General features: G+C 37.1%; 1 protein-coding gene across 6 annotated transcripts in view; it reads left to right on the top strand.

The window, feature by feature from the left end:
- HECTD2 (HECT domain E3 ubiquitin protein ligase 2) overlaps positions 1–24,085 on the top strand; it is a 70,202-nt gene that overhangs the window by 2,835 nt on the left and 43,282 nt on the right. For all 6 annotated transcript variants that reach the window (XR_013368231.1, XR_013368233.1, XR_013368232.1 and 3 more), the window contains exon 2: positions 16,543–16,672. Coding sequence is in view for 2 of the 6 variants with exons in the window: in XM_077878419.1 (XP_077734545.1) it covers positions 16,543–16,672 (130 nt within the window). In the remaining 4 variants the exon portion in view is untranslated. The remainder of the gene's footprint in view (positions 1–16,542; positions 16,673–24,085) is intronic.

The following is a 24,085-nucleotide window of genomic DNA, read 5'->3' as shown; positions in this document are numbered from 1 at the left end:
ATGAAATCTGTATTTTAACTACATTTCTTCAAGTCTACTTAGTTTATGGAGCAACATTTGAATGGACTGGTGAAAAGTATGGATTAAGTGAAAGGCACATCAGAAATCAAAGGGGTGGGGGAATGGAGAGAAATGGTGGTTCTAGCAGTTCTAGTTAAGAGATCCTCAAGAGGCTCAAGATAGAGACCTCAGAAAACCATCAGGGTGCATGGTTTGGCCTTGTTGCTGTGGAGAGGTGATGCAAGTCCAGAGAGTTGAGGAATTAGAAGCAGGACTTGGCTACAAAGGGATGGTGGTATGAACATTGAATCTACTGAGGTTGAGAGAGCGGAGGAGAATATTGTAAATTAGTTACTGATATAATCCAAAAGTTAGGGGAATAATGGTGAATAAGGAAGAAGAAAATGGTCAAAGGAAGAGTAGAAATAATAGTGGCTGGATGGCTCAGTTGGTTAAGTGTTTGACTCTTGGTTTCGGCTCAGGGTTGTGAGCTCGAGCCCTGCATGGGGCTCTACATTCAGTGCTGACTCTGCTTAAGATTCTCTGTCACCCTCTCTCTCTCCCCTGGCATGAGCGAGGGCTCGTGCTCTCTCTCTCAAATAAAATAAATAAATAAAATCTTTAAAAAAGAAAAGAAATAATAGTGGCAAGTGAGGATGAGTTTGTCTACTTCAGCATTTAAACCAGGTGAACAAGAAGAGGGAGGAGGTTCTCCACAGGATAGGTTAGCAAGGAATGAAATGGGTTCAAGCAAGAGCCAGATTTAATTAAGTCAGGAAGGTGAAGGAAAATGGAGAAAATCAATTTAGGATTTCAAAGGGAAGTTTGCCCACAACGAAGGTCAGAAGACTTGTCAAGGAGGTGGAACAGAAGCTGAGGAGGAGGAGGTTTTGAAGGCAAGCATAAAGTTTGCGGAGAGGATTTGATAGGAAGTAGCGAGCATGAGAAGTTCATATACGTTGTGTCAGGTGTGTATACATGGGCTTGGTGAAGCCACTAGCCAAAACATTATTGAACATCTGTTATGTTTAGCTTTGGACTGGATGCTACAGAAAACACAAAAACATGGTTTAAGAGAATTCCAGCCTCAGAGGAGGCAGGGCTAACACATGAAAGCATAACAAAGGAAAGCAAGTCACAATGAGCTGTAGAAACAATTTGCACTCTAGGAGACCAGAGAAAGGAAACCATTGTGTGCAGAACTATGAAGAAAGGCCTTCAAGTAAAGGTAATTATTTAAGCCAGCTGGCCATTGGAGGATGATAGGATTTGGATGGACAAAAGAAAGTGGGGTAAGTGATCCAGTGGGGAAAACAACATGAACAAGGCTTAAGGAAAAGCATTAGGGAGTAATACAGTGAGCCCAATGGAAGCGTGCTGGGAACTTGTGGGAGGTAAGTAAGATTGCATGGGGGCTGGAGCCAGATCACTAGGCACAGAAGTATGGACTTTTTTTTTTTTTCCTATGGTTACTGGGAAGCCCCTGGAGTTGCTTAAAATAAAGGAATGACATAATGAAATCCACAGTAGTGATTAGCGGTAGTTGGCCTGGAGGGGGAGGAGGAAGGGCACAAAGGAAGGAGCTTTGAGCTTTGAAGTTGGTACCCAAGGTGACAGGTGCGTCCACTCAGGTGGTGGCCATGTGATAATGGAAAGAGATGGAAGAACCCATGTGATGTGGAACCTTATTAGAGAACAGAATAGAAAAGAAGGAAGATTGATACGGAAAAAGATTCTATAGTTTCCAGACAAATTCTCTCAGAGAAAAATGTTTACATCAAAAGGCAATCCAGCCAACAGCATTCCAAGTACACATATGTGTGTGTGAACTCACATAAACACTGATCATGTAGGCATTTGGAACGATCTTTTTTTTTTAATTTATTTTTTATTGGTGTTCAATTTACCAACATACAGAATAACCCCCAGTGCCCGTCACCCATTCACCCCCACCCCCCGCCCTCCTCCCCTTCCACCACCCCTAGTTCGTTTCCCAGAGTTAGCAGTCTTTATGTTCTGTCTCCCTTTCTGATATTTCCCACACATTTCTTCTCCCTTCCCTTATATTCCCTTTCACTGTTATTTATATTCCCCAAATGAATGAGAACATATAATGTTTGTCCTTCTCCGATTGACTTACTTCACTCAGCTGGAACGATCTTATATATGAAGACTCTTGTGCCCTTTGTCCATTGTGTTTTAAATAAGAGGTGAGACGGGAAAGAGTGAAGGCTGTGATGCCGTAGGTGTTTTAGGCAATTTAATAAACCACAGATGTTATAAAAATACATCCTATATGTATATGTTAAATATATATAAGTAACATACAAGCTAGTATTTGAGTACCTACTGTATGCTAAGCATCTTCCCTATATCTCTTGCTTAGATTGCAATCAAAAACAATCACAACCGCTGTGATGGTGTGGAAGCTATTCTCATGTCACAGAAAAGGAATCCAAGAGTCACAGAGATTACCTGTTACTTGCTGAAGGGTAAATGGCTAGTAAGGAGAAAAATTTGGTTTAAAATGGATATGTTTCTGACTCAGAAACCCATGTTCTTTCTATATACCGTATCTATGGTCAGGGCAATGTGGTTCAAAGAGCCTGCACCTAAAGCAATATTTGTTATTTTTGAGAAGAGGATGTGGTCCAGTGACAAGTTTGTTCAAAATTTTGTTACCAGAGATAGAACTATTATGGAGGAGAAAGTGTGTTCTAGGATATCTGATAGTGTCAGTTTTAATGGTATGAATGAAAGAATTTTCTATGTAAAATAAAACGATCTCTTTAAAGAAAAATAATCAGAGTTTTAAGACACAAAAAGGAGGGTGATAGCTATATTAATACATATCCAGGGTGTCTCTAATTTTGAGTGGGTTGTAAAATCTGTCAATTTTTTTTAACTGCATGGCCATTATGTAGTTGCCTGCTTATTCTCTCAACTGTAACTAATTCAGGATGTTAGGACACAAGTAATTTGACTCTATGTAACAATTGGAGAAAAGTGGTCATTGTAAGTTATGAACCGGGGAACCTCCAAGAGTACCCTGTAAGATACTGAACCATAGTGAGAAGATTAAATTAATATACATAGGCATTTTTTAGGACATAGTGAGCACTTGACATAGTGAGCACTCAATAAATGTTGGATGATGATATTGTTATCTTCAAACCAACCTCTGTAGCTGGAAATCTGTTTGTAAGCCAGCCAGCCCTTTCTAATTCTGTCCTGTGGCTTTGGTACTTTCCTTCCTACTGTTCTATATCAAGCCTCCAGCCCTGTACCACCCCCATCTTCCTTTTCCACTGTGGCGCGCACACACATACACACACTGAATTAGAGGACATCATGCATTCTCTGAACTCTTTGGGGCTGGTGTATGCCTGGGGTCATATACATTTCTTTTTGAAGAGGAAAACAAATAGCTTCAAAAGGGTAGAACTAGTGTTGCCAGAGTAGCAGCTTATTTTGGCATAGAGTTTGGAAATTAACTTGCTTATTTTTTGTTTGAGTTGAGGAAGACAAGAGTAGGGAAAGATCAACAGAAGACAAATAAGGAAGTGGGTGGAGCTGAGAAAACTCTGGGAAGCTTTGATTTCCCTACTTTTTCTACTGTTTTTGTTTTGTTTTGTTTCTAATATAAGTTTACTCTGTGGGTGAAGGATTCCTTCTTGCATTGCAAAAAGGTTAGACTAGTAAGCCTTACATGAGTAACTAGTTGTTCCTAAGTTGGTATTTGTAACTTAGTAACATTTTGGTAAGCAGTCAAAAAACATGTTTTGGGGAATGATTATAGTAAATGAATATGCCTTTTAAACATAGAAATTACTGAAATGTTACTAATTCAACTGAATTGAAAAGTCTGTCGGAAGTCTGAGCCTAGTCATTAAAGAAAGCTCTATTTCAAAATAACTTGGTTTTGATCCACATGTTTTTATTAAAGAACAGCAGATTGGTTGAGGAATTGTGATTGCATCAAATCATACATTTTTAAAGTAGTATTTTACTATATAATGATAATCTATTGCTGCAATTTTTTTCTTTTCCGAGGTTGTAAAATAAATGAATAGACTCTCCCCCATGCCACCTTGCCTTCTTGATGAGTGAACACTGAATTTTCTGAGCTTCCGACTAACATTTCTTTTGTATAAAGTTTTCAGTTCTTTGTAAGATTAATTGCATTGTAACTTTCTTGGTGTGGAAATTTTGTTTCAGAATCCACATCCTTATTTCCTAGTCTCCTTTGAAAGAGGTGATTTATATCACTTAAAGAAAAGTAATTCCACTTGGACTGGTGCTACTTAGTCTGAGAGGGAAGTTCACCCCTTGCAAATAGCTAACTTTTCACATCTTAATAGAAGGCTGTCCAGCAAAGTTAGCACTTCTGATTTTAAAACCCAGCACCCTAATAGGGAACTGTGAAAAAACATACAAAAAAGAAAAAGTATCTTTACCCAGTAACAGGGCCTAAAATAGTCCCCTTTGTAAACTAAATATAATTGAGCCCTCTCATCTGACATGACCCTACTTGGTCAGTTTCTATAAAAAGTTGGTAAAGCAGACTATCTTAAATATTTTTTTATTTTAACTTAAAACATATAAATGTACTTTTTTTTTCATCTGTCTTTTGACACACTAGCCTTCACTCAGTATCATAGGAAGCTACTCTCTGTACTTTTTCTGTGCATTATAGGTAGTCTCTGGATTCGTTGATACTGAATGATACATGCATTATGCATTATATTAGGAGTACTTAGCCTGTTGCTGAAATATTTATCTTTAGACTTGAAAAATAAATTTGGTGAGGTATGCCCCAAAGTATAGACTGCTATTGTCCCTATATCCATATCAGAGATTACCAAAGCAAGAAACTCAGTTTTTATTCATTTAGAGATCTCTTATGCTTTGTCTGTGGAGTATTTTATACCATATTTAAATTCACTACCTTTCCAGCAAATCCCTTCTTCCAAAAATTATGTGGGGATATTCTGAATCAGAATAATTCTCTTCTTTTTCCTAAGTTTGTATGCTATATTGGATCTAATGTAGGAAAATATGTTTTCATCTGTCTAGATGAGCTCTGTCCAGGAGAAATACAATGCGAACCACATATGTAATTTAAAATTTTCTAATAGCTACATCAAAAAGAATGAAAAAGGAGGTAAAGTTACTTTTAATAATATATTTTATTTAGCCCAACATATCTGGAAATTTATCATTTCAGTATTTAATCAATATAGACACTGGTTGATATACTTTACCTCTTTTTTTTTTTTTCATACAAAGCCTTTGAAAATTGTGTATTTTACACTTACTAAATATCTGTTTGGATTAGCACATTACAAGTGCTGCATAGCCCCCTCTAGCAAATGGCATATTAGACAGTGTAGATCTAGATGATCTCCTCTTGTCCTCCCAAGATATCTTTAATTCATTTGTAGTTTTAATTATTGTTTATCCCTATTGTAGCAGTCCTCAAAGTGTTGTCTTCCACATCCTTACAGAGGTCCATGAGGTCGAAACTACTTTTATGATATGAAGATGTCATTTGTCTTGTCTTATTGCTACTCATTCTCCTGGGTGTAGAGTGTAGTTTACTAAAGGATACCGTGATTTGGTATTGCAACAAATTGAACACAGAAGCAGATAGAAGGATCCAGTTGTCTTCTGTGAAGTCAGATGTTAAAAAATTGATTTGCAAAATGTAAATGCCATTCTTCTCACTAAGATTTTTTTGTTGTTTGAGAAAATATATTTTCCATAAATGGGTTTATTGTTATCTTAAAAGGAATTAATACATGCAATAATTTTTAAGAGTGTAAAGGGATCCTGAGACCAGAAAGTTTGAGAGCCACTACCGTAACATATGTTGAATTTTCTTTGTTTGCTTTTTATTGGGCATTATTGATGACCAGTATTCTACATAAGTGTATTTTCCAACCAACCAAGTGTTACTGAACATTTTAGAATGCCTAATCATTATTTATTGTATGGAGCGTTTTCTAAAATACTTTATGTACCTCTCAGAAGATACTAAACACAATTTAACATGTCCTGTTAACTGGATCCCGGTGACAGCTTTGCATCCAGAGCTGACCTCATCACAGAGCTCTATGCAGAGTCCACCTATCTATATATTTGTAGTATTTGTCTCTTCAGTAAGTAAAACTTCTGCCAATTGACCTTCTAAATAGCTGGAATGTAATATTAATTTTTACTTGATATGGTTTAAAATGCAAACATTTCCCAGCTTGTTCACAAAACTAGTAATTTAAAACATGTTATGAATAATTAATTTTGTAGATATAAGAATTCAATTTAAAATATTTTAATTCAAAAACTCTAAGATAGTGAGATATTATGGTCTTAAAATGTGTTTCATGATGGAACAGAGAGAGCCAACGTATTCTTTTATCAGTGATTGGTTTAGAATGTGAACAGAAATGTTGTATCTTCTGCAGCAGCTTTTGGGGGATAGAGGATAAGCAAGGTAAATTTTACCAGAATCCTGAATATGATGGAACTTGGTATCCAGTACAAAAGTTATCACAGAAAACCATGAATAGCTGTCTTACTAGCACCTGGTGAAAAATATGATAAAGGGGCGCCTGGGAGGCTCGGCTTAGTCGAGAAGGCATCTGCCTTCCACTTGGGTCATCATCCCAGGGTCCTGGGATTGAGCCCCCATCAGGCTCCCTGCTCAGTGAGGAGTCTGCTTCTCCCTCCCCCTCTCCCTCTGCCTTGCTTATACTCTCTCTCAAATAAATAAATAAATAAATAAATAAATAAATAAATAAATAAATAAAATACATATTTTTAAGGTTCTATTTGTTCATGAAAGACACAGAAAGGCAGAGACATAGGCAGAGGGAGAAGCTGGCTCCCTGTAGGGAGCCTGATGTGGGACTCTATCCCAGGACAGTGGGATCACGACCTGAGCCAAAGGCAGATGCTCAACCATTGAGCCACCCAAGTGCCCCAAATAAAGTCTTTTTAAAAATATGATAAATCAGAAATATAACTCAGGTGTAGTTTGATCCTTAGTAAAGGTTGGAAATAGAAGTTTGTATTAAAATTTAAAATAAGATTGGTAATATTATATGTTAACAATAGCAGAACATAATCTAAGTATTTGTCTATATTTTTTGAAATTATTTATGATTATGAATAGTCAGACCACTGAGGTCCATTTTAGTACTTGTGAAATATGATCTTTGATTAGTTACATAATTAGTACATGAACATTTTTCTGCTATTTGTTGAACCTTTGCCTAGAGAGTCAAGTCTATTATTTATTATGCCAGGTTTAAATATTTTTGAGGGTTTTTTTTTTTTCTTCAATGAATTCTTGATTTTTTTTAACCCGTGTTCTCTATTTGTGCTTATCCTCAATCTGTAACAGCTGGTTTGGTATCCTGCTACTCTCTATTCTTCAGCATATCCAGCCCACTGCTTGTAGGCTGGCCACATTCCAGGGCTTCATCCTTAGTGTTCTTCTGCTGTAGAACTCATAGATTGCATTTCCAAAACTCCTCAGGAAACCAGATGTAATAAACTGTGGTAGATCCAATTCTTAGAAGACTCAGTAATGTTCTCTAACCTTCAATTTAGTCTGATGTTTGATGTCAGTACCCAATAGCTTCTTGAGTTCATTCTCTATTTTTTAGTTTACCATGGCCAAACAATGCTGCCCTGTTTTTCTCTTGTGAAAGTATTAGGTTATGTGTAAGATTTCTCTTCTATGAGCTAGTCTGGGGCAACGGCAGATTTGCAAGTTTGCTTTTATTAATCATCTGTAGTGTGCTGTCAGCCTCTGAAATTGTACATGATTTGTTCCATGTCATTTCAAATATAAAGTATTGGGAACATAACCATCTTAAAAAACTTACTAGACCAAGGATTTTCCCCCATTGTCTTGTAAGGTTTTTGTTTTTTAATACAAGGAACAGAAAGCCAGCCCATATATGCCTCCCTTAGGAAAAGGGGGGTTTATTGGAATGATACACACACACATAGATCAGAACCGGAGAGCAAACTGGAACAGAGATTGGCTGTTCTCTCACTCTTGGGCAGGCACTCGTTTCCATATTCCTTCATCTAAAATCTGGAAAGACCTCTTTCTGATTACATACTAGAAAGCATCAATGCTCTTTATGCCAGGCCACCTAATATGTGGCCACCCAGGCTACAGATGGCTGCCTTCTGGTTGAGTGCCTATCTCTGCTCCCATCTGTGGCCATTCCTGCACAAAGAATAGCAGTAATGCTGTGGGGACCACAGAAGCAAACATTGGATTTGGCAGCCATGAAATATGCTCAGTGTTACCTTCCCTCAAACCTTTGTCCCCTTCCAGCCATTTAGCCTTTCTCCTCTTCTGTAAAACTTCTGGACAGAGCAATCCTTGCTCTTTGCCTACATTTCCTAATTTCCCAGTCATTCACTAGTCCAGTTCATATAGTTTCTGCCACCAGCATTCTACTGAATCTGTTGTCTCCAGTGTCCACAAGATTTCACAGTTGGTCATTCTAGTAGGCACATTTTAGACCTAACCAGTCTCCATTCTTTAACATCATCCACCCACTTCTCTTGAAACTTGATCCTCCCTTCATTTGTAACACATCACCTTTTCTTGGATTGCACATCTCTTTGGCTATTGATTCTTTATCTTCTTTGTCAGCTCATATCATACATGCCTCAGAGATACTCCAGGTTCAATTCCAGACCACTGCGATAAAGCAAGTGTCACAGTTAAGTGAGTCAAATGAAATTTTTTTCATTTCCCAATACATATAAAATTATGTTGGTACTATACTGTAGCTTATTAAGTATATAAAAGCATAATATCTTGAGAAAAATATACATACCTTAATTTAAAAATGCTTTATTGCTTAAAAAATGCTAACCATCATCGGAGGATTCAGTAAGTCATAATTTTTGTTTTGTTTTGTTTTGTTTTTTGCTAGTGGAGGGCTTTGCCTTGATGTTGATTGCTGACTGATCAGGGTGGTGATTGGTGAAGGTTGGGGTGGCTATGGCAGTTTCTTAAAATAAGACAATGAAATTTGCTGTATCAATTGACTCTTCCTTTCACAAATGATTACTCTGTAGCATGTGATGTTGTTTGATAGCATTATATCCACAATAGTACTTCTTTCCAAATTGAAGACAATTGTCTCAAACCCTGCCTCTGTTTTATCGACTAAGTTTATGTTGACATTTCAACAGTCTTTACCAGGACTAGATTTCATCTCAAGAAACCACTTTCTTTGCTCATCCATAAGAAGCAACTCCTCATCTGTTGAAGTTTTATCCTGAAATTGCAGCAGTTCAGGCACATCTTAGGCTCCACTTCTAAATCGGTTTTCTTGCTATTCCTACCACATTAGCAGTAACTTCTCCACAGTAATCTTGAACCCCTTAAAAGTCATTCATGAGGGTTGGAATCCACTTCTTCCAAACACCTGTGAATATTGATATTTTGACCTCTTCCCCTGAGTCACAGATGTTCTTAATGTCATGTAGAATGGTGAATCCTTTCCAGAAGGTTTTTATTCTAGAAGGTTTTCATTTGACTTTGCCCAGATCCATCAAAGGAATTCCTATCTAGGGCAGCTACATCCTTATGAAATGTATTTTTTAAATATGACTTAGAAGTCAAAATGACTCCTTGATCCATGAGCTACAGAATGGATGTTGTGTTAGCGGTATGAAAACAGCATTCAGTTCATTGTACATCTCCATCAGCGTTCCCAGGTGACCAGGTGCATTGTCAGTAGCAGTAATATTTAGAAAGACATCTTTTTTCTGAGCAGTAGGTCTCAACAGCAGACTTAAAATACTCAGTAAACCATGTTGTAAACAGATGTGCCGTCACCCAGGCTTTATTATTCCACTATTAAGAGTACAAGCAGAATAGATCTAGCATAATATTTAAGGGCTCTAGTGTTTTTGGAATGGCCAGTGAGCATTGGCTTCAATTTAGAATCACCATCTGCATTAGCCCCTAGAAAGGGAATCAGCCTGTCTTTTGAAACCAGGTATTTATTAACTTCCTCTATCTATGAAAGTTTTATAGTTTACGTGAATCTTCTTCCAATAGGCTATTTTGTCTACACTGAAAAACTTGTTTAGTGCAGCTGGCTTCATGAATTAGCTAAATCTGGATAACTTGCTACAGCTTCTATATCAGCATTTGCTGCTTCCCTTGCACATTTATGTTATGGAGATGGCTCCTCTCTTTACACCTCATGAAGCACCTTCTGCTGGCTTCCAACTTTTCTGTAGCTTCCGCACTTCTCGCAGCCTTCATAGAATTTCAGAGAGTTAGAGTCTTGCTCTGGATTAGGTTTTGTCTTAAGGGAAATGTTGTGGCTGGTTTGATCCTCTATGTGGACCACTAAAACTTTCTCTGTATTAGCAATAAGGCTATTTTGTTTTCTTATAATTTGTGTGTTCACTGGAGTAACACTTTTAATTTCCTTCAAGAACTACTTTTCCTTTGTATTCACAACTTGGCTGTTTGGAGCAAGAGGCCTAATTTTCACACATTTCATACATCATCATATCTTCTTCCCTAAGCTGAATCACTTCTAGCTTTTGATATAAAGTGAGAGTATGCAACTCTTGCCTTCATTTGAATACTTTAGAGGCCATTGTAGGGTTTTTAGTTGGTCTAATTTCAATATTGTTGTGACTCAGGGAGTAGGGAAGTGGGAGAGGGGGAGAGATGGGAGAACAGCTGGTCATGAAGCAGTCAGAACACACACACTTGATCAAGTTTGCCATCTTATATGGGTGTGATTTGTGGAAACGATTACAATAGTAACATCAAAGATCATTGATTGCAGATCATAATAATAATAATAATAATAATAATGAAAAAGTTTGAAATATTGCATGAATTATCAAAATGTGACACAGAGACCCAAAGTAAGTAAATGCTGCTGGAAAAGTGGTGCTGATAGATTTCTTGATCCAGGGTTTCCACAAAACTTAAATTTGTAAAAATGCAGTATCTGTGAAAAATAAAGTATAATAAAAGGAAGTGTGTCCATATTTCCCACAGTTCTGTCTTTATATTAGTTTTGTATAACAGTTGCTATGTGACAGTGGCATGATGATAACCTTGTCAATTAGGAAAAAATCCATTATTTTGGCACAAGAAACATGATTTTACCTAGTGTGCATTGATTCCTTTTCCAGTCACTCACAAATCATATTCTTATAAAACCCAGTCTAGAATTTTCGAGTTTTTACATATTCTTAAGACATACACCCTCCTGTTTATCATGAGGTGTCAAAGAGTGCCTGTTCTCTTGAACTTTGAAATAAAGCATTATATGTTATTTATTTTGTAATTGACAGAAACATTTTGTGATTCTTATTATGCTTCACATTTGGAACTGAAGTAACTGTTATATCATGCCATTTCTTTGGCCCAGCCTTTCATGACTCCTCATTCCTTATTCCTGTTGTCTTGGTTCTTCAGACTTTATGTTCTCTGATAGGCCTGGTTTAGCTTTTAGTATTACTTCCTTCTAGCCTCTTCCTTACACTGCTGACAGAATAATTTTGCTAGGTTACAGATATGATCATGTCACACCCTGCTTAGAAGTCCTCAGTGGTTTTTCCCTTTTCTCCTTCTAGCACATCATTTCTACTCCATGGCTTGAGGGCTTCATGATGTGGTTTCTGCCTGTCTTTCAGTCTCATCTCACTGGGCCATTCTCCCTATCTGATTCTCTGTTTCAACTACACTGCTCCCTAAATCCTGTTGTTGCTCAGTCCTAGATAGCAGTTAACTGTTTCTGACAGTTATCAATGAAAAAACAACACTGCCCTTGGTATATTAAATTATTGCAGATATTTAAAGCTAAGTCGACAAAGCTACATTACTGAGAGGCTATTCATTGATCTCATTTCACAAATTGGTTATTTTATTAATTACTATGTATAAATGAAATATAATTCATCAAATTTGGCTTTTGTTCCCACTAGTATTTAAGATGTTCTATAGAACAAAACATACAAGTAAGCAAACATGGCCCTAGTAGTTAACAAAATTTTTAAGTATCCTCATATTTATAGTAAGGAATGATTTACTTTTTCAAATGTATAGTTTATTTTTATTTTCTTTTTCTTTTTTAAGATTTATTTATTTATGATATACATAGAGAGAGAGAGAGAGAGAGGCAGAGACACAGGAGGAGGGAGAAGCAGGCTCCACGCCAGAAGCCTGATGCGGGACTCGATCCCGGGACTCCAGGATCGCACCCTGGGCCAAAGGCAGGCGCTAAACCGCTGAGCCACCCAGGGATCCCCCTGATTTTATTTTTCTAATCAACATACTTGTTCTGTGAATTTGAGTTTATTGCTATAATTTACCAAGAAAAATACTGGATATCACTGTCTTATTATCGCATTCCCCAGTTTTCTCTTTCCTCAGGAATCTGTTAGCGATTAGAATTGATTGGCTGTTAAATGGATTTGTTGATTGAATTAGTTATTTTTTATTATTCAGAGAATCCACAAGTGAACTAAGCAATGTTCTTTAGGAACTTCTTTTATTGAGAAGGGGTAGAAGAAGCAGGAGGAAAATAAAATGTTGAGTCTTTCCTAGATTGCTAGGACCTAATTTCCTTAAAATACACTTAAGTTTTTCTCCTTATGTTGATTTCCTCTGCTTACGTGAATTGCTTCTAAAGCTATAGAATTTTCATTCAGCATATATCTGTAAAAATCTAGAGTAGCCACAAAGTGTTGCGTAAACAGTCTGATATGTGTAACATACCTACTGTCACAGGATAAACTCTTAATAGTGATATCTACTATATGGAGAGATTGATATATGGTTATTTAAGGGTACAGACTTCAGGGTCATTCAGAGCTTGAATTCCCACTTACCAGCTCTGTGAACTTGGGCTTGGTCCTTCAATTTCCTTATTCATATAGTGAGGTATAAATACATATCTCAGAGGAATGGTATATTAAGGTACTTAATACAACACCATGCCTATATAGCAAGTAGTCAATAAGTGAATTATATATTATAGGCATTTGTTGAGCCACTCATCACGTTGTAGGTTTTGTACAGGACTCTAAATGATACTGTTTATGATTGTGGTACCAGATTCATATATTACATCTATTAGAAGATTATTTTAGTTAGGCAACATGTCTAATAGACTGGCTCATGTAGACTAATCCTAATACATAAATACTAATGAGTCTTCACTGACCCTAAATCTAGTCAGTAGGCAAGCAAAATTTATACTTGTGGCCCTATGAAAATGAATCAGATGATCCCATGTTATATATAAGAGAGTCGGGAATGTGGGAGAGACAATCCTTGGTAATCGTGAATGTTTTTGCTACATGGTATATGAGCTAATTCTGAAAAGGCAAATGGAACTCAGTGAATTAGGAAGGAGGAGAGGAAAAGGAAACTATTCTGAAAGCAAAGAAATTACCTTTAGAGTAAAGGAGTGAATATCAGGGAGGTAGTTATGTTCTATTAAGCATCTATAAGCTAGAAAGATCTAGAGCTAGGAATAAACCCTGAGGTAGCTCCATAATTGAATATTGCCCTCATAATATTTTACTTATAATTATAAAGTACAGATGAATTACATGTTATGGACTATACAGTTACTGTTTTGTGGAAAGTACGCTAATGGATAGATTCTGTGCTATAGAAAGATTGTGCTGTTATATGCACCTAAGGATCCCTAAGTGCTTTGCATTATCTTTTTTTTTTTTAATCCCATCTCCTGTTTAACCCAACCCATCCCCCCATCCATCTCCCTTCTGGTAACTGTCAGTTAGTTCTCTATAGTTAAGAGTCTGTTTCTTTGTTTGCCCCCCTCCTTCTCTTTTTGCCCTTTGCTCAGTTGTTTTGTTTCTAAAATTCCACATATGAGTGAAATCAGTGGTATTTGTCTTTTTCTAACTTGCTTCACTTAGCATAATGCTCTCAAGCTCTATCTACATTGTTGCAAATGGCAAGATTTCACTCCTTTATGGCTGAGTAATACTCCTGTGTGTGTGTATACGTTTTCTTTATCCATTCATCAGTCGGTGGACATTCAAGCTCTTTCCATAATTGAATTAGTATTTTTGTATTCTTTGGGTAGATACCTAGTAGTGTAATTGCTGGATCATTGGGTAGTTCTGTTTAACTTTTTGAGGAACTTCTATACTGCTTTTCAGAGTCGCTGCACCAATTTGCATTCCCACCAACAGTGCAAGAGGGTTCCGCTTTTTCCACATCCTCGCCAACACCTTGTTTCTTGTTTCGTAGATTTTAGCCATTCTGACCAGGTGTAAGGGAATAGCTCCGTTGTAGTTTTGATTTGCATTTCCCTCATGATAAGTGATGTTGAACATCTTTTATGTGTCTGTTGGCCATCTGTACTCTCCTTTGGAAAAATGTCTATTCATGTCTTGTGCCCATTTTTAGTTGGATTATTCGTTTTTGGGGTGTTGAGTTTTAAGAGTTCTTTATAGATAGATTTGGGTACTAACCCTTTTCAGATATGTCATTTGCAGATATCTTCTCCCAGTCTATAGATTGCTTCTTAGTTTTGTTGATTGTTTCCTTGCTGTACAGAAGCTTTTAATCTTGATGAAGTTCCAGTAGTTCATTTTTGCTTTTGTTTCCCTTGCTTCCAGAGATGTGTGTAGTGATGGGCAGCCCCGGTGGCTCAGCGGTTTAGCACCGCCTTCAGCCGAGGGCCTGATCCTGGAGACCCGGGATTGAGTCCCATGTCAGGTTCCCTGCATGGAGCCTGCTTCTCCCTCTGCCTATGTCTCTGCCTCTCTCTCTCTCCCTCTCTGTGTCTCTCATGAATAAATAAATAAAATCTTAAAAAAAAAAAAAAAGAGAGAGAGAGAGATGTGTGTAGTGAGAAGTTGCTGCTGAGGCCAAATACGTTGCTGCCTGTGTTCTCCTCTAGGATTTTTCTGGATTCCTGCCTCACAGTTATATCTTTCATCCATTTCAAATTTATTTTTGTGTATAGTGTAAGAAAGTGGTCCAGTTTCATTCATCTGTGTCTAACTGTCTAATTCTTCTAACACTATTTGTTGAAGAGACTATCTTTTTTCCATTGGATATTCTTTCCTGCTTTGCTGAAAGTTAGTTGACTCTAGAGTTGAGAGTCCATTTCTGGGTTCTCAGTTCTGTTCCATTGATCTATATGCATGTTTTTGTGCCAATATCCATACTGTCTTGATCATTATAGGCTTGTAATATAACTTGAAGTCCGGAATTGTGATGCCTCCAGCTTTGCTTTTCTTTTTCTCAAGATTGCTCTGGGTATTCAGGGTCTTTTGTGTTTCTGTATGAATTTTAGGATTGTTTGTTCTAGCAGTATTATTACTATTCCATTGGTATTTTGATAGGGATTGCATTAAATATGTAGGCTGCTTTGTGTAGTATAGACATTTTAATGGTGTTTGTTGTTCCAGTCCATGGCATAGACTATCTTTCCCTTTCTTTGTGTCATCTTCAGTTTCTTCCATCAGTTTTTTCAGAGCACAGGCTTTCATATCTTTGGTTAGGTTTGTTCCTGGGTAGCTTATTATTTTTGGTATAATTGTAAATGGGATTGATTCCTTAATTTCTCTTTCTGCTGCTTCATTATTGGTGTAGAGAAATGTAACAGATCTCTGTATATTGATCTTGTATCCTATAACTTTACTGAATTTTTCAGTTCTAGCAGTTTTTTCCTGGTTTTATGTTTTTTATGTATAGTGTCATGTCGTCTGCAAAAGGTGAAAGTTTTACTTCTTTGCTGAGTTGGGTGCCTTTTACTTCTTTTTGTGGTCTGATTGCTGTAGGTAGAACTTCCAGTACTATGTTAAATAACAATGGTGAGAGTGGACATCCCTGTCTTGTTCTTGACTATAGAGGAAAAGCTCTCAGTTTTTTCCTCATTAGCTATGGGTTTTTCATCTATGGCCTTTATTATGTTAGCATTACCTTTTTAAATCCTGGTACACTCAAAGTATAGTCACAGTGCCTAAAAAGAAATGAACTCTAAAAAGTTTATCTTTTTACCTAAACTGTTAAAGTTGCATCAAAAGGCAAGAAAACCTTCAATGAATCAATGAAGTATCTATCATATGTGTGTTAACTATTGAAAATAATATTTGTGGTGCTCATAAAAATACTGTTACCTAAATACAAAGTCAAAAGAGCCATTAACACGAATGGAGCATGTACGATGTATGAGGAGCTGTGCCAGTGATTTTATATGCATTATCTCAGTGAAACCTCACAGTAACCCTATAAGGAAGATACCATTAATATTTCTATTTCCAAACTTTATCAATTTGTAGCATGATACAACCATTTTCATTTTATATTTAAAATAATTTGGTCCTAGAAAAGGTAAGTCAGTGTTATATATTTTATTTATATATCATATCTATCATCAAATTAAAATCTCGGTTATAAGTGTCTATGATTTCTGCGATAAAATAATTTAAATATAGCTAGTGAGAATTATGCTGCAATGTTAACTTTTCTGTTTTTAGGGTTTGGACAGAGGATCCAAAGGTCAAACTTCCACTTTTAGCAGTTTTATTTCAACTGTTAACCAGAAGAAAGAAGCTGCTGAAAACAGAAGTTCACCTACACATCTCATTTTCCCTAACATCAAGAATGGTAAAATAATTATTATTATTATTATACATACAGTCTGTATATTTTGGCTGAAAATGTATTATCAAACTATTAAAAAGTAGTTTTTTGGTAGGTGAAGTTAATATATAGTATGAAAAAATAAGCTGTATAAATATTTACAGAAAGGAGCAAAATTGTTATTTTTAGGTGATTGTTACCTGGGGTAAGGCATGAATGACATACAAAGCTGATGAATAACAGAATTTGGTTAGGCAGCCAGACACAATACAAATATATGAAAATTCAATAGACTTCTTTTATTTGAGGAATAATCTATTAGAAGACTTGATGGAAAATAATGAAATACTTAGAAATAAACCTAAAAGAAGGTAAGCAAACCTGTATGAGGAAAACTGTAAGACTTTATCAAAATACTAAAAGGTCATGAGAGGGAAAAACAAGATGTCAAGTATATCCAGTTTACTCTCTGCATTTAATACGTTTTTCAACAGTTTTGGGGTGGGGGTGTGTGAATTGTAAGAAAGTAATGCCGTTTGTGCGCTATAAGAATTAGTGTCCAAGAAAATGCAAGCAAAAATAATGAAGGAGCCTTTTCCTCCATAGTACGTATATTATAGAGCTATTGTAATTGCAATACTGCCACAAAGACAGCCAAATAGGTAGAGATAAATGAGTAAAAAATATAGTATGTAAGTGGTATTCATTTATTCAAAAAAATAGAGTTAGGATGACTGGATAATATTGCTAATAATAACCTGAGATTTTTTAAAACTACAAAGTACTAGAAGAAAACACAGGGGGTTATTTATATAAAAAATCTCTTGGCACAATAACAATGTCAAGAGCCATAAAACAAAAAATTGACAAGTTTAGATACATAAAAAAATGTAAAACTTCCATAGGAATTCCTTAAAGTCATAAAGTATAAACATCTACAAATGTCATAGTCCTTGAAAAACATATCATTGATCATAAAGACTATTAATAAATCAGTAAAATGAACATTCCAATAAAGAAAAGGCAAGGGATCTGAACAGACCAATCAAAAGAGGAAATTTAAGCAATTACTACACATATGAAAGGATGCTCAATCCTTTTAAATACAATCTTGTATTTAAAGTACAAATAACAATAAGTTAACATTTTCCTCTGTGGTTGCAGAGAATGAAAGGATTTGCATCTGTGATGTCTAGGGAGTGTGAAAATTGGCACTTTATGAATGAGTAGCTTGGAGTACTATGCCTGGTTACGAAAAATGTGATACGTGTATAAAGTGTCTAGGAGAAATGCCCACAGTACACTGTAAAATGAAAAACACAAGTTATACATAATAGGTGCAATATGACTCCAGGTTTTTAAGAGTAAGGAAACCTTTTATACTTCTTTGAGCATATAAAGAGGTATGGAAGGATGCCCACTAATCAGTTTTATGGTTTCCTCAAGAAAGTAGAATTTAAATATGCTTTATTTCTTCATACAGCTCTGTATTGTTTTGTCTCAGGAAACATCCATTACTTGCATAATTTTAAGTTCCCCTAGCCTATAACAAAACAAATCTGCAAAGTTTCAAACGTCCCTGCATCCAAATGACACAAAACAAACCTAGAAATGTTTAAGGACATAGGTTTTGGTAAATTGCTTGTGTCCATAAGCTGCATGTGGCATAAATTACTCTCACACAGATTTTCAGGTGACACTCCATGCTAGTGCTAGACTTATTCTATGCTTTTGCAAGTTCATCTTTACATTATTTCATTTATCAACCTTTGCCTTTGATAACTTCTTTCTTCCTTTATTTGTACATTCACAGTGTGCGCGCGCACACACACACACACACACAGTCACACACACATTCTATCACTTCAGTCTCCCTCCAAGGAGGCACTAGTGCCCTTTATTTCAGTCCCCCAACCCACAACTAAACAAAACAAGCCTGTAATTGTGGTACCTTTAAAGAAATAAAGAAATTGAGCCTATTTGATGAGTTGAGAGAAATGACATGTTAACTGGAAAACAGCTATAAATTATATTTATGTATATACATTTTTTTGAGTCTCGCAACAATCACGTAAAATAGAGTAGATATTAGAATCCCTGCTGTATTAGTTTTCTATTGCTGTCTAACGAATCACCACAAACCTAATGGTTTAAAAGCAATACCCACTTCTTAGCTGATAGTTCTTTAAGTCAGAGATCTTGGTGAGTGTGGCTGGGTTTTCTACTCAGATCTCACAAAGTGTTGGCTGGGCTGTACTCTGGGAAAGAATCCTCCTCCAAGCATCTTCAGGTTGCTGGCAGAACCTCTGCTGGCTATAAGGCAGGGCTGTTCTCCGCTCCTAACAAGACCACTTGGAGTCTGCCACGTCCACTCACAGAGCCTCTTGGAGTATTGTCGCTTCCTGTTTTAAGGCTGGTGGCAGGAGCCCTTGTGTTGAATCCCCTTCATGCTTCTAGTCTCCCTGACTTTGTCTTTTGCAACCAGTGGGAGAAAACTCTGCTTCTCAAGGTCTTGTGTTATTAGGTTTTGCCTACCTGGATAATCTCCCTGTTTTAAGGTCAACCAATTAATTATTTATATCTGCACAGTCCTTTTGTCATGTAATGTAATGTAATCCTGATGGGACATGAAAAAGTTGAGACTAATGGGGGCCATCTTAGTTTCTGTTTACCACACTATTTTGTAAGGAAACAAGTTCAGAGAGGGTAAATGACTTGGCTGAGGTCACTGCTAAATGTCCAATGTCCAAACCAATATTCAATCCACATTTTCTGACAAAACTTTTGTTCCTCTATCTGACAGAGGAAATTCCTGATTGACTTGTTTCTCTTGCCTGGTTAATCATATCACATTAATCATACAACTCTAATTACATCATCTTCATACTCCCTAATGCTTCCAAAATTAAATAAAAAATTTTTACCTTGACACTCAAGGACATTCAAAATATGACAGCTTTTCAATGTTATCTCCCACTTTTCTCCTACATATAACTTATATTTCAGCTGTTCTCTTGGATGCCTCATACCTTACCTCAGAGATTTTGCCAGTTTATTCCCACTGCCTGGAATGCACTCTCTCCTCTTTTCTACCTGACAGATCCTATCCTTCAATGCTACTTCTTTATTGAACCTTTGCTGATTCTCCCCAACCAGATATAGTTCTTCCCTTCTTTGACTTTCCATTTAGATTTTCCTTTGTTATTACTTCTTATCAGTCACCTAGTCTTACATATTATCATTTGAATACTATAATCTCTTAGACTGTATCCCATGAAGGAATAAATACCTTTGTAATCTTTGCAGGCCCTAAGCAGTTTTTACCTTGTCCATTAGAGGTTCTTAGCAAGTACAGTTGACCAGTTGACTCTTGAATGGCACAGATTTGAACTGCATAGGTCCACTTATATGCAGATTTTTTTCAATAAATACAGTATAATAAATGTATTTTCCTTGTGATTTTCCTGTTTTATTTTCTCTAGCTTATTATAAGAATACAGTATATAATACACATAACATACAAAATACCAACTGTTTATATTATCATTAAGGCTTCCAGTCAATAGTAAGCTATTAGTAATTAAGTTTTGGTGTCAAAAGCTATACATGGATTATACCTCAACTGCACGAGAGTTTGGTACTCCTGACCCCCATATTGTTAAAGGGTCAACTGTGTTTATTGCATAGAGTAAAAAAAGAGAGAACTCAAGGCAGAGGAAATAGCTGTCAGAGTGTTTGTGCCAAAGCAATAAAGGCAGCAGCCACAACAGCAACTTCATGTAGTTCTTACTATGTGCCATTCGTGTTATGAGCACTGTGCATATATGAATTCATTTAGTCCTTACAGTAGCCAAAGGTTGGAATTATTTTCTCATTTTAAAGGCAAGGAAACTTAGGCCACAGAGAGTTTTAAGTGACTTGTCCTTCAGGAACTTATATAGCTAATGAATGGCAGACAAAGAAAAAGGAAAAGTGAGCCAAAGGTAGTTTTGGATAATGCCTTCATTAAAAGAGTTGGTAAAAGAAAAGAAAGTGAGTCCTTTAAGAGGGTAAAGAACCATGTTGTGCTGTGACTTGGAAATCAAGGGAAAAGAGGGGTGCCTGGGTAGCTTAGTCAGATAAGCATCTGACTCTTGGTTTTAGCTCAGGTGATGATCTCATGGGTCATGAGGTCAGGCACCATGTGGAGCCCTTCGTTAGGCTCTGCACTTGATGAGGAGTGTACTTGAAATTCTCTTCCTCTGTCCCTCCCCCAACTCCTGCATCGTGCCTATACCCTTTTCTCTTCCTCTACATTAAATAAATAAATCATAAAAAAAATCGAGAAAATTTACAGGAGAGGATTTTGTCTACAGTGTCATTGCTAAGTGAGAACACCAATGAGATGAGTAAGCACCGAGACAAAGCCAAGGATTTGTTGTTTAATGCGTATATTGGTGACTTTTAAGATAACAGTTTTAATAGGATGGTATGAGAAGAATTCAAGTTGTAGAAAGTTAGGGGACAGATTAGTGGCAAGGATATAGGGACAGTGTAGACTGCCTTTATTTAGCTTAGCTTGAACTGAAAGAAAAGCGGGATCTTGCAGAGTAGTGTGGTCAAGGGAAAGGATCTAATACAGATGGAGAGACTAAAGTTGCAGTGGGAAAATAGAATAATAAAACAAACTAGTAGAATAGAGAAGTGGTATGAGGATAGGATCAAAGAAAAAATGCAAACCACAATGGTTAAGTTGTCAGCTCCAGCAAAGAGAGAAGAACACTTCTTATACTATGGAATGAGAGGGAAGAGAGGAAGTAGGAAGAGGAAATGGAAGTAGGAAACTTACTTCTTCTTGCCTTGAATTCACTAATCTCCTTGGAGGGTGTATTAATTTCCTCCTGTTGCTATAACATAGAACACAAACCTGATAGCTTAAAACAGCAGAATTTTATTCTCTCATGGTTCTGGAGGGGTCTGAAATCCAGACATTGGTAGAATTGGTTCCTTTTGAAGGTTCTTAGGGAGAATCTGTTCCATGCCTCTGTCCTAGCCTCTGATGATGACCAGCAATCCTTGGTGTCTCTTGGCTTGTAGATGCCTCTCAACAATTGCTATCTCTGTCTTCACGTGTTATTCTCTCCTGTATGTCTGTGTCCAAATTGCCCTCTTCTTGTAAGGACACCAATCATTGAATTAGGGCCCACCCTAATCCAGTATGACCTCGTCTTAATTTGTTTGCATCTACAAAGACCCTTTTTCCAAATAAGGTCACATTCACAGGTCATAGAGTTTAGGACTTCAAAATATCTTCAAACTTATTTATTTGACAGACACACAGTTCAGCGCACAACAGTGTTAAGAATCTTAAGAACATTGAAATGTCTGCTATGGAGAATGGTAGTCAAAAAGAAAGTCATGAATAGCTATAACCTTCTTTGTTTGGACTGTTGTTCAAATTCATTAGCCTTTGCTTCCACTCTGATTCCTATATTCTATTCTGTCTGTACCAAAATCCTGCTGTCTGAACCAATGTATTTGCCCACAACCTACCTGCCTTCTCCTTGGGTGGATGCACTGACTCTGAATATGGTCTGTCTGTTTGAGCTCCCACCACTTGTCTGTTTCCCTCTCATCTGTGCCAGTCCTGTGGAATCTGGACTCAGCCCCAATCTGAACTTGGAGTATGTGTTTACACCACTCTCGAGAAGCAGACTCTTAGCACACTTCTTTTACTTCATTAGAACTCCTAGTGTTAACTTCTTCTAGCTATTTCGTCTGGATGCCACCTGGATTCAGGTGTGACTTGGAGTTCATACACTATGGAACTGTCAGGGCTGTTGCAGAAAGAATTCTTTTATTGAATGGGAAATTAGACTCAGTCTTCTAAATGTAAGCATGTTTATACCTCCTTGATCTTTTGGAAAGCCTCTTTTACTTGCCAGTTAGATTGTTTCCTCAAAGATGTACCATCTTTGGCAGTTATTATCATTTCCTCCCTCTTCTCTGGTAGCAGGACCTATGCTGTGTATTCTCTAACAGCTTGTCTCCCCATCTGATCTTCAAGTGGTATTAGAGAAGCTGCAAAAGCCCAGCGTGGGTTTACCTAACAGCTGAGGGATGCCTTTCCCCCCTGTAGATCACATGACTAGGTATGCCTGTCGAGTTGGCTGTCCTTTTGAAGATCAGAGAAGTGTAGGAGTTTTACCTACTACAACAGCTGCTAGGGATGATACATCTTCAGAAAAACAATATAAACTGGTAAGTAATGGTGGAAGGGGATTAGCATTACATTCTCTTATTCTTTTGTATCTTTCTTTCTAAACTGTTAATGTATCCTGCATGGCTTAGCAGTTGGGAGCCTGCCTTCAGCTCAGGGCATGATCCTGGGATCCGGAATCGAGTCCCACATCGGGAACCTGCTTCTCTCTCTGCCTATGTCTCTGCCTTTCTCTCTCAGTCTGTGTCTCTCATGAATAAATAAATATTTTTTTAAATGTCTTTAAATAGCACAGAATATCTTTAGAAGAGGTGAAGCAGTTTCTCCCCATATCTTTTATAATGTCTTTGCAGTCCTGATAATTCAGAAAAGAGTAGACAGGAACTCTGACGTTTACCTCAGGGACACTGTTCCTCTCCCAGCTCAGTGCATTTCATGAGTTTGCTCTAGAGGAGCCCCAATGGGACATAGTGAGCACTGCAGTTTTCTGCCTAACTCTGGAGGAATGCAGATCATGATCTTTACCATTCTGAAATAGCTCAGGGAAAAACAAAGTGGTCTTTAGCTCAAATGGCGGTTGGATCTCTGCGTGGTGGGGTCCTGCAATTCTACACAGGTGAAGTACCCGAGAGTTTTCACAGTTCCTCCAAGAGCAACTTTAGAAGCAGACAGAGAAGCAAGCTGTTAGAAGAAACTCAGTGCAGGACTTGCCATCTGGGAAGATGAAAAGGTCTTGAAATAGCTGCTTTAGGAATCTTACCCTAGAAGAAGTATCTACAAAGCCTCAAATGACCCCATCTCCAGGTTTTTGTGGAGAATGAACTGATTTTAGACTCAATCTCCAAAATCCTTCCCCTGGGTCAGAGTAAGTACATTGGACTTGACTCTTGCTAACTATGCCTATGGGAGAAATGTATCTATCAAGAACTTAGAGTACCCTGCTGCATTTATTTGCTTACTTACATGTCTCTTTACCAGTTTTTAGGCTTCTTAAACCTCTATTTTGGAGAGGGAAAGGCCTATCCTTTTTATTTTTTATATTGAAGTTAGTTTTTTGAATAGGTGACACACTTGTGTGTTTCCAAAGTCGAAACTGTTTTTAAAAATATGTTTCAGATGTCTCATCTTTACATTCTTCTCTGCTGTCTATTATTTCCTGTGTTTCTTTATGCAAATGAAAGCAAATATACATTCTCATTTCCCACCTCTTCTTAAAGAAAAGATAACTGTATATGCCT

This window comes from Canis aureus, chromosome 29 (assembly GCF_053574225.1).
Source record: "Canis aureus isolate CA01 chromosome 29, VMU_Caureus_v.1.0, whole genome shotgun sequence".
In the NCBI taxonomy this organism is placed as follows: domain Eukaryota; kingdom Metazoa; phylum Chordata; class Mammalia; order Carnivora; family Canidae; genus Canis; species Canis aureus.
Note: the sequence above shows the minus strand (reverse complement) of the source record. Positions and strands in the feature narration are given on the sequence as shown.